At 42.9% G+C, this 12,068-nt stretch overlaps 1 protein-coding gene across 1 annotated transcript in view; it reads right to left on the bottom strand.

The window, feature by feature from the left end:
• Positions 1-12,068, bottom strand: part of TMEM131 (transmembrane protein 131) — a 943,143-nt gene that overhangs the window by 520,333 nt on the left and 410,742 nt on the right. Inside the window, exons 16-17 of the mRNA XM_085622890.1 lie at positions 4,779-4,889; positions 4,541-4,675 (exon numbers count right to left, since the gene is read on the bottom strand). Coding sequence (XP_085479016.1) covers positions 4,541-4,675; positions 4,779-4,889 — 246 coding nt within the window. The remainder of the gene's footprint in view (positions 1-4,540; positions 4,676-4,778; positions 4,890-12,068) is intronic.

The following is a 12,068-nucleotide window of genomic DNA, read 5'->3' as shown; positions in this document are numbered from 1 at the left end:
TCATTGTTTTTTATATGGTTAACTCCTGTGCTTTGTTGAGTACAGTTTGCATCCTGACTGAGAATGAAGCCCAGTCTGCCTTTACTGGTTTTCACTTGAAGTTTCTTGGTTTTGCCTCTTAGATAGTTCAGGCAATGAGTAGAGGCACCCAGTTGTGCTGAGAAATATGTCAAAGTCTACGGCAATGTTAGTCTTTTTTACGAGGGCAATGATATCTGTGTGAAATCTAGAAATCTGTTGAAACTACAAAAATGTATATTGATAACTGTCCACAAAGCACAACAAAATACACATCGACTTATTTCCAGCTTTGCTGATAGTGTAGAGGGCAAACAATTAAAAATAATTTACTCTCTTGGCATGTTTTGGACCCTCCGCGCAGACACTCCTCTACTTTCAGTCAAATGTAGGTGGGCACAGAAGAAAGGCTACGTTCACTGCAGTTATGCTGTCAGGTGCGGTGGGTCTTTGCTGCACCTCGGTGTGTGCTTCAGATCCTTCCTTGGACAGATTTAGACTTGGTCTTTCAATGGCAGGGTCACCATCCACCTCAGTCTGAGGTTCTGCAGTCGTCCCCTCCTCACTCTCTGTGTTGGTTTTTCCAAAGCGATCAATGGTCTCACACACTGGTGATGAAGCGCTGGTTTCCATATCAAGAGCATTGCAGTTATCAGATGCCAGTGGGCCAGACGCCTCTAGAGGAGAGCCAGCATTAGAGAGCCTTGACAGCACAATGGTAGAGTTTCTTGTTGAAACGGGTGCTGCCACAGCTGTGTTCTGTGTGGTTAGGCACCCTTGGGGTGCTTCTATAACTTCTGTATTTTTACTGCCTCTTTCTTCTTCTAATGCTTTTGGATGTCTTCTTTGTTTAAGGTTTGCATTTATTTTCTCCTGGTGTGCCCCACACATCGTCTGCTTCTTTTTGTACAGAGAGAAAGTTGTGTTTTGTTGCACTCATTCTGTGGTGGATGGCTGCACCCAATTGTGCCAAGTTGGGCTGCTTTTGTGGGTTATATTCCTTTCTACTTTGTTTGAGAAATTATGTTTTTATATTTGGATCAGTTGGGTGAACTCTGACCCACCTAAAGTAATGTATATTTATACGTAAAACATCTGGCACTTTTGTGCTGATCTTAAGTTTACTCTTACTTGGTTTTGAAAGCATACCTTTCTTGCATATTCCTGCAGTCTGGAGCTGTTCAGTTAATCTTCAAATACAAAGGGTAATCTGCAAACGTAAATGATGCTCACCAGTGTCACCTGAAGTAACAGTAGATGTTGTAGCACCCAAAATAATGGGCTGAATAGCTAAATACTTATAAGGTCTCGAAGGCGAGACCTATTGGCTATGCCAATGCTAGTTTTGTCTGCAGCTGAGCTGAGCTCCAATACACAATTAATGACTGTCGTCCTAATGCGGTCATTGGGGTGCCGACCCTCTCGCCTCCTTACTGTGTAGGTCAGAGTTAGGCAATTGTATTAACATAAGAATAGTCCCCTGCCTTCCCTTACCCTTAACATTCAAGAAACATTTGACATTATAAACATATACGAGTTCTCAAATTCTGACTGAATTAACATGCAGTACTTGAATCAAGTAAACCTCATGTACAAATGAAGGTCAAGAAATATGAAAACTCAAAAATGGTCCTTTTATGATATGGTATAAAAGAGTAAATATTAATCTAGTGGCTGAAAAACACATCCTTTAACCCAAAAACTCAGCTTCAACACCTGACCAAATTGATCCCACGCTAATCGATTCACTGTGCCTCATTTTAATTTAGTGTGAAACTGAGACCACCTTATATAAATTCAATGCTATAACAAGCATTTGCAATGCAATCGGTCTCGCATTACTGAAAGTTTGAGCTATTGGTGTTGCTAGTAATAATGCAACGCCTAGAGCTCAAACTTTCAGTAATGCGAGAGCTATTCCATTACGCATGTTTTTTTAAAATTTCTATTTATTTTTAAGCAACAAGCGCAGGAGCCATGATTGCTTAAAAAAACAATTGCAATGCAATATCTATCCATTACTGAAAGTTCAGTAAACACCTTTGTGACAATCTGCTGTTCTCCGAATGCAGAAGAACCTGGGTACTACTGGCATAGATGCAGAGGTTGTGGGAAGTGGATGAGGGTGTTTTGCCGTCTGCATGGTCTCTCCCTCATATTTTTGCCTTTGTTAGCTGAACCTGTTTTTGTTGGCATTAGGACTCAGCACACTTTATTCCTACTAATCAGTGGTAAAGTGTTTGTTCTCTCCATTCCAAACATGGCAAAATTGGTATACAACTGATTGGTAAATGTAATATAACTAAGTCCCTACATGCACCCAGTGCCTGTACATTAGATGCTACTAGTGGTACTCACTGTGCCTCCCACTAAAAGTAGCACTGTAAAACATGTCACAAGCCTGCTACTGCACCATGTGTGCGCAGTTTTATAACTGCCTTTACGACCTGGGAAAATAAACCTTTTGCCAGACCTAAACCTACCTTTTTAATACTTTTAAGTCACTCCAAGGTAGTAGTCCCTAAAAGCACATAGTTCAGGGTGCATGGTATTTAAAAAGTAGGACATGTATGTATCTTTATTGTCTTACATGCCACTTTTACAACAATTGCATTTCCCTGCCTAAAGTTTCTGGGGCCTCTACGTGAGTAGCAAGCTGCCTCAGTGCTGTTAATGGCACCCCAATGGGGAAATGTGTATTGGATCCAGACAGTGGACAAAGGACCTGGGTGTAGAGGGCAATGGGTCTTTTTGATAGAATGACTAGGAAGGTGCTGTGCCCTGTTCTGATTACACTTCAAAGGGATCTGACTTAGCACACACAACGAAACCTGACACCCAGCCTAACCTGCCATTTGTTTCACTAGTCAGGCTGGAGCCAAACCCATGGAAGAGGAAAGAACTGGATCGGTTTAGGGGGTAGACAAAGGGTTTGTTCACCACCCGCAAGCTGGCTGGATATAAAAGTGGCATTCTCAGAACTTGAAAAGATCCAGAAAGACTGCCATGCTGCCTGAAGAAGGAAGACTGGAACTGCTTGCCTTGAGCAAATGGCCCCACACGTGACTCCAATGCTCAGTTGGCTGACCTCCTGTTAAAACTACAGGGAAACAACAAAACCTCAAGAGGACTTTTCCTACATCTGCCCAGTTGATCAGGGCTGGACCCTGCTGTAGTCTATACCTGCTATCCTGTGAGTCTTTAAGTAGCTCCCCTGAGGTCCTGGGGGGCTTTAGCAGCGTAATCCTGTAGTGGATTGGTACACAAAGCACTAAAGAAAGTAGTTAAAATCTTTGACCAGAACAAACTTGGTTAGTGTATCAGACCTGCACTCCCTCAGGGTCAGCGTCAAATTACATCTAGGTCCTCTTCTACAAAGGCTATTATTAACTATTATTGGTACCTTTTTTTTTTTTTAAACAGAGCTCAATTGGCGGAGTACAAAATTAGATAGTGGTCCAACTTAAACTGCCATTTTAACCTTATACTCATGTGCTTTTAACTTGCTATGAATCAAAAGTAGGTGTAAGATGTTAAACCAGAAATAGTGGGATCCTTCATCAAGTGCATTCAGCATCTCCAGCCCAAAAGTATTTCTCTCAAACTCAGAAGAACAAAGACTGAACAACCAGCAGCATGAAATAAAAAAATAAATAAAGTGCCAGTAACACAAAAAGAACGGAATAAACCTACTCAATAAGTAGACTGACATGATGTAGAACATACTACAAGGGGCTGTCATAACGTGCAATGTCAATCTCAATGTGACATATCTTTGAAGAGCCACATCATTTTTTCCCGTAGGCTGAATTAGCTGAATGAGGTGCAGCAGCCCTCTGGGACTGCCTCCAAAATGTATGGCCCTCGCCATTCTGTTAGTCAGGTCTCTGATAAAGAGAATGTTGCAACCATGCAAATTAAGCAAATCACAAATTTAAGACATGCTGCACCCCTAACAGGCAAGTGTTTACGAGATCTGTAAGGTATTTAATGAGGAATTGCGGTTTAAACTACGTATACTGACCATGGGCGATTTCACACAGCATGCATTATACTTACTTGCTTGCTTTATATTTTCAAGTTCACCTAAACTTTCCAAGCCAACTGCAATGTAATACTATCCTAAGCTGCAGATTTTGGGAGGTAATTTCGGAGAGGGAAGTGGGTGAGGTGAAAAGCCATGCATGGAACTTACCAGATATATCGTTGGAACAATGTCCAAGACAAAAAGGCTAATAGAAAACTGGGGTTGTGGATGACCATAGAACAGGGTGTCAATATTAGAAACACCCAACACCTGATTTGGGATCAGGAATAGCTTAAGGAGTAAGCTTTTCAGACACACATGAAGTTTAATAAGGTCCTTTCAACATAACCTCAAAGTAACATCACTTCCCTGCTGGACTGAACGCTGTTGCTTAAGAGAAAGGCAGTTAATGACAAATCAAAGAAAGGCTATTGTTCAGGTTAGTTAAAATAAATACAATACAGTAAACACATTTAATGTAACTTTTTCACTTACTGAAGTTTGGTCCGATACCGCAGACTTTTCTATCTCTGGAAGATTTGCGATAATTGTAGTTCTGTTGCCCTTCTCTGTTGTTAAGAGCTCTATTGCTAGTCCATCTCCTAAAATATGCCAGCCTTTTAGTGCCAACTAAAAATAATAACATAATTCAGTACCAAAATTTATAATGAAACAAGAAATTACATTTTAGGCTGAACACAAGTACATACAAAATAAACAGATATCTACTCACCTCAATTGGATTACTGTTAATGATTGCAATTAGAATATAGCTGGCTTCTTTAGCGCTCAGAATGCCAAAGTCTATATAGCGCTCCTCCAGTTTTGGCGGCAGGATAAAGTACTAGAAAAATGAAAAACATACTTAAAACATTAGAACACCTCCAATCTGATTTTGAAATCCTGATTATACAGTACAAACTATAATTTTAGAAGTACTATTAAACAAAATTCCCATATCCAATTACAATAAATGAAAATTAGATTATAGAAATCCCACACAGTTTTATATTCTCACACATACCCTGGAGACATATATGAGCACTTGGCAATCATCCAAAATTGTGAAACAACGTTTAACATAGGGAGAGTTTTTTCACATATGTAACTTTGCTCCATCTTTTAAAGAAAGTAAGTTAGACTTGAGTGTACTGGCGAAGATATTCATAGTGGCTACTGGATAAAGCATGTAATAGAGAACATTTGGAATGTAAACCGACCGCGTTACTAGTCACTATTTTACTTGTTTCAGTTTTCAGCCCGATGGAAAATTTCAGTTTCAGATGTTACTTAGCAGTAGGAAATTAGGTGTGCTAAAACACTTAGATTAAGAGACTTCTGTAGGACTGTGCCATGTTCTCTTACGGACTTGAACTGATGTATGAAAATCTTCTCTGTTAGAGAGCACATGGGAAATTGAAAAATAGACACCACAGAATTACTATTGTTTAACGATTTCTGCAAAAGTATATGGAGATCTATGAATACTTTTTATACTGTGGCATTTCTGCAGTACATTAGCTGTATTTAAAATATGCACAACAGGGAACATATAATTAACCGAGATGCATTTTAAAACTGTGATTGAGAGAAGTATTATCATATCATGAATTATGTAATATGGTGCAGTGCTCTGCGGGGCGTGAGTTATAGTTAGTTCACCAACTATAACTGAAGAATTTCACTGGTTTTGTATGAGTGAAATCTGAGCTTTACTAGAACATCCCTGTAACCTTTGGTATTTTCAGTTTATTTCTAAGGTTTTTTTAAATGCAAATTCCTAACTATAACGTCCCTATAACCTTTGTTTTTTTTCAGTGAATGTCGATGTTTTTTTTAAGTAGTAATCATATTTGCAGAGTGGTGGAGAAAAGGGGCTAAGTCTCCGACCAGCTCTAAGGAATCCCGCAGTGTAGGACTTACAAAGCGATACCAAAGAGGATGATGGACGGAGTGTTTAAGCAAATCAAAAACTCACCCCCAGTCAACTGATCTGGGTTTAATCCATCATCATTCTTTAGCTCACTCCACCACCCCAGTTCAGACATGGCCACATGCAAATTAGTCTGACCCTGTGCCTCATGGGAACAGTCTAGCCCGAACTGCCAAGCCAGGTCTTCCCTGGACCGGAAACAAGCATCCTGGGATCGGTTTCGGGCTCATAACCCTCATCAGCCAGGCTATCTTGAATCCAGTGGCAAAGTGAGCAAGGGACCCACGTCTGGGCATACCCTGCCAACTTAGGGCAAACAAAGCGATACCAAAGGGGATGATGGACGGAGCGTTTGAGCAAATCAAACACTCATCCCCAGTCAACTGATCTGGGTTTAATCCATCATCATTCTTTAGCTCACTCCACCACCCCAGTTCAGACATGGCCATATGCAAATCAGTCTGACCCTGTGCCTCGTGGGAACAGTCCAGCCTTTGGTATCGCTGTGTAGGACTTACAGGCGGTACCAGGAGGGCTTCTTGGCCCCCAAGGCCGCTCAGCAGTAAAGTGGACTTCAACCCCCAAACAGTAGTGCACCAGGAGGTGCGTTTGCAGAGTAGGAGGCATGACGTCCGAATACCGCTTAGCAATGCCGCTGTGTGGGACTTGCTGAAGGTAACAGGAGGGGTAGTTGGCCCCCAAGGACATCTTTGGGAGGCAACTAACCCTCCAGTAAGTCCCACACAGCAGGATTGCTGAGAGGCTGTCGGAAGCCATGACCCCTTACTCCACAACTCTGCAAATGCACCTCCTGGTACACTACTACTTGGGGGATGAAGTCCCCTTTGCTCTTGAGGGCCAACTACCCGTCCTGTTACCTCCAGTGAGTCCCACACAGCGGGATAGCAGAGAGGTGTTCGGTGGCCTCACCCCCTTACTCCACCACTCTGCAAATGCACCTCCTGGTGCACTACTAGTTGGGGGACAAAATCCCCTTGGCTCTTGAGGGTCCTTGGCGGCCAACTACACCTCCTGTTACCTCCATTAAGTCCCACACAGCTGAATTGCTAAGAGGTTGCTGGAGGCCACGCCCCCTTCCTCCATCACTCAGCAAAACACTTCCTGGCGCAATACTGGTTGGGGGAAGAAGTGCACTTTAGTCCTGAGGCCCTCAGGAGGCCTGGGGACTTAATCCCCCAACCTGCAGCACGGCAGGAGGTGTGCTTGCAGGGCAGTGGAGACGGGGGGCAGGGCCTCCGGAGAGTTGCCAGCTTTTTTTTCCCTTTTTTGTTTTTTTTTAGGGAAGAAGGGCTGTGTAGCCCCTTGTCCCTGGGCCGATTTCAGTCCAGAGACCCTATCATTCAGAGCCCAGACTTTTTTTATTAAAAGGAGGGGGGCTGTGCGGCCCCCTCCCAGGCCTAGTTCGGTGCTGTGGACCCCTTTATTTTCCTTTTTAAAATAAGGAGGGGGGCCACATGGCCTCCTTCCTGGACAGATTTCAGCACCCGGTACTCCATTCCCCAGGGCCAAGCCTCTACTGTGGGTACACTCATCCCACCCAAGGCACCCACTCTTATCTGTTGTGGGCTGCAGGGGAGCCTGAAGGCTCCTGCGGTCCCTGCCGCCTCACCGCATCCTACGGGAGCTGGCATTGCTTTAAGACAGAGGGAGCTGCTGGACATGCAGCACCCTTTGTTCAAAAGCAATTCTGCTCTGCTTCGAGGCAGCTCCCCCATTATTGAAATGTAAAGCCCTAGGGTGGTGGGGGCAGCGTGGGGTCCACGCAGACCTCCTCCCATTGTTGCGACTTAAAACTCTGGGGAGGTGGCGGACCCCGGAGCTGACGGGGAAGGGCGGGGGGGGGGGAGGTGCGAGTCCCCCGCATTTATTGTGAATAAAACCCTGTGGAGGTGGTGGTCGCCGGAGCTGCTGAGGAGGACATAAGGGCCTCCCTTGCATCAGGTTACTTGGTTGCCCCGGGAAGGTGGCGGTCCCCGGGGCATGGGGGGTATCGCATGGGCACACCCCACATTATTATTAAACATTCCCCCAAGATTGGGCCCACCCGTGAGCTTAATGAAGAAGATGTGCAGTTGCCAACGCATCTTTTTTAAAATCGTGCCACGGATTTGCGTATCCACCAACGGATTTACGACAAAACTTTAAAAAAAATACTATTAAACCCCAGCAGGGACCCCACACCATATCTACGGCGTCAGGGTAGTCCTAACCTGACCCCTTTACATAAAGTTTTACTTTTTATGTGGGACTCTGCTTCAAGCGGAGTCCCAAGATGGCTGCCAACACTTCCTGGTTGAAGTGTAGGGAGCAAATCAAATTTCAGTAGGGTTTCAGTAGGCTGTTGGGGTCCCAGCTATCTATATTTTTAAACTTAAATATCTCTGAAACAACTGAACAGATTTACACCAATCACAAGAAGCACAATTTCTGTATCAACATCTAGCTTTCTGCCAAATTTGGTGTAATTCCGTTCAGTGGTTTGGGCTGTAGTTCTGTTAAAAAAATGGAAAATCCCCGTAAACATAACATGGGGAAATGTGTTTTGGGAACCCCCCTCCTTTTTTCTCACACCTGCTTAACGGACCACCATGAAACTTTCAACACAGCAGCTGAACCAAAAAGGGTACTTTTTTTTAATGATTTCATGACGATTCATCAAGCGGCACTAAAGTTATTGGGGTATATATATATATATATATATATATATATATTCACTGAAAAAACCATAGGTTTCACACATGTTATAGTTAGCGGAAATTTTACTGATAAAAAACCAGTGAAATTCCCCCGTTATAGTTAGCGCAGGCAACTATAACTCACGCGACCGCAATCCTCTGCTGATGCTAATACTGTATTTAGACACTTATTTGCCCATGTCTTCTTCCATACATTTTTAGCTATACATATATTACAAATATTTTTTTTTCATAAAGACACATATGTCATCAGCAGAAGATTGCAGTCGCGTGAGTTATAGTTGCCTGCGCTAACTATAACGGGGGAATTTCACTGGTTTTTTATCAGTAAAATTTCCGCTAACTATAACATGTGTGAAACCTATGGTTTTTTCAGTGAATTTGCAAGGTTTTTTAAATGCTAATTCCTAACTATAACGTGTGTGAAACCTATGGTTTTTTCAGTGAATTAGTACGGTTTTTTAAATGCTAAGTTTTTTTCCCTTATAATAAGCCCTGTACATTTGGTGGCCTTCGGCCACCAAAAGCACAGGGGGTGGGGTAAGTGTGGATAGTGTTTTTTGCCCTTAACAAAAGCCCTGTACATTTGGTGGCTTTCGGCCACCAAAAGCAAAGGGGGTGGGGTAAGTGTGGATAGTGTTTTTTTTATTTTTATTTTTTTACCGTACGCTTACCGTAAGCGTACGGTAAGCGTACCCCGCGAAATTGCCGAAAAAAAAATAAAACCGTTTTTGCACTTGGGGGATGTTTGGGGACTCCCTCAACATGACTATGTGGGAGGGAGTTGTCAAAACAGCCCCTTTACATGTTTTTTGGCTTGATATTTTAAAAATCACTCTCAGTGCGAGAGACAAAATGGCGGCCGCCGCTTCCTGGTTTCGGCCGATTCGAATGTTTACTAAGATCTAAGAGCCAATCAGAATCGCGCTCGCGCACGCCACCGTACTCTTACCGTAAGCGTACGGTAAGCGTACCGTAAGCGGGCTCAGATATATATATTGATTGAAAGGCTATTTTCTCAGAATCTACTGAACAGATTTACACCAAACCTACAAAAGGCACTTCCTTGACCTAGGGACTACCTCTCTGCCAAATTTTGAGTAATTCTGTTCAGCCGTTCGGGCTGTAGCTCGTTCTAAAGGTCCTATGGAAAAATGCATGGGAAAAACGCGTTTTGGGACCCCCCTTTTATCTCAGCCCCCGCTTGACGGATCCCCCCGAGACTTTCAGGGTAGGAGCGGAGCGTAGCGCCCCACCTATTTTGAGAAATTTGCGAGGATTCGTCGACCGGCGCCAAAGTTATTCAAAATAGAATGTTGAGGTTTTCCTATGGAAACGTGGTCCTAACTATAACTACCTACTGGCTATCGCCAGTAGGTAATATATATATATATATATATATATATATATATATATATATATATACATACACACACATCACTAAAGGAGAGTGTGTGTGTGTGTAGACATATATCTATATATATATCTATAGCTAGCAGATATATATATATATATATATATATCTATATCTCACAGAAGAGACCACTCGTTTCAGAATGACCCAAGGACACAGCGGGGATTCTTTCAGGAGTCCTTTATTCACACATTGCGCAGCGTTATGCATTTGGGCCAGAGCGGCCTTCCTCAGACGCCATTGCAACTATAGGGTGCCGTCTCCCTCCTTCATTTATTATTGCGGTACTCCCATTAGTGGGAGAGCAGCTGATCCTGTTCAACTGACGGCACCTGTGATCACATACGAGACCGCAACTCCCAGAATGCACTGACGTGGCAAAATGCATTGACAGGAAGGTAAGTTCAACTTTTGCGCTGCAAATCCGTGTGAAGGGGGGGCCGTGTAGTTGCAGGAACCCACCTAAAATAGAAGTGTCAGGTCTCCCTCGGGTCCCCAACGTCCCAGCCTCAAGTTCAGAACAAATCTATATATATATTTAATAAATATTTGTAGAAACCAAAGTCCTGGAGGGCCTGCGTCACAGCAAGAATCAGGTACGGACCACACAAAGCAAATTTAATTAAAGTGCTTTTTATTCTGGTGATAGTATTACATCAAACAGTTTTCATGTGGCAAGTGCCCAGCATTACGCGTTTCGCCCGCGTCACCCTGGGCTTGATCACACGACGCGCTGGATCACAATAAATCATTTTAAAGTGACAAAGTGAAACTAATCGTATTACACCCCTCCCCCTCAGTAGAGCTAGAAAACATACTATACATATCTAAATCATAGCAAAAAGGTACATCCAATTGTGATTTGACCTCAATACACTGTGCTTTATCAACAAGTGTTGTATTAAAATAATCTCTATATTAATACTATTAACTCTGGTCATATACAATTGTTGGAATCTTGAATACATCTGCTCTCATGATATGTATATGCTGAAGGGGATATTAGTCAGTAAAGTGCTAGTGCAAGTGATTAAAAGTCACAGTATACCGCTGACTATTCAACATGATAGTCGACTATATACTTATGAGCTTTGGAGGCCGAATTTGTGCCTGACACATATATATATATATACATACATACATACATACATACATACATACATATTACCTACTGGCGGTCGCCAGTAGGTAGTTATAGTTAGGACCCCTTTTCCATAGGAAATCCGCAACATTCTATTTTGAATAACTTTGGCGCCGGTCGACGAATCCTCGCGAATTTCTCAAAATAGGTGGGGCGCTACGCTCCGCTCCTACCCTGAAAGTCTCGGGGGGATTCGTCAAGCGGGGGCTGAGAAAAAAGGGGGGTCCCAAAACGCGTTTTTCCCATGCATTTTTCCATAGGACCTTTAGACAGGGCTACAGCCCGAACGGCTGAACAGAATTACTAGAAATTTGGCAGAGAGGTAGTCCCTAGGTCAAGGAAGTGCCTTTTGTAGGTTTGGTGTAAATCTGTTCAGTAGGTCCTGAGAAAATAGCATTTAAATCAATATATATATCTGAGCCAGCTTACGGTACGCTTACCGTAAGCTTACCGTACGCGTACGGTGGCGTGCGCGAGCGCGATTCTGATTGGCTGTTAGATCTTAGTAAACATTCGAATCGGCCGAAACCAGGAAGCGGCGGCCGCCATTTTGTGTGTTTCACTCAGAAAAAAAAAGAGTGAAAACAAGAAAAGGGGGCAAGGAGGAGAGTTACAGATCCCCTTACATTTGTGAGGGGGTCAAAGAAGGACAGAAAAGTACAAAGAAAAAATTTATTGATTTTAAAAAAAATCACAGGGTACGCGTACGGTAAGCTTACGGTAAGCGTACGGAAGAAAAAAAAAATTAAAAAAGAAATGAAATGCAGATTTAAGAGTTTAGATATTAGGGGGCTCTAAAAAGAGCCGTTGTGTTTATG

This window comes from Triturus cristatus, chromosome 8 (assembly GCF_964204655.1).
Source record: "Triturus cristatus chromosome 8, aTriCri1.1, whole genome shotgun sequence".
Lineage (NCBI taxonomy): Eukaryota > Metazoa > Chordata > Amphibia > Caudata > Salamandridae > Triturus > Triturus cristatus.
Note: the sequence above shows the minus strand (reverse complement) of the source record. Positions and strands in the feature narration are given on the sequence as shown.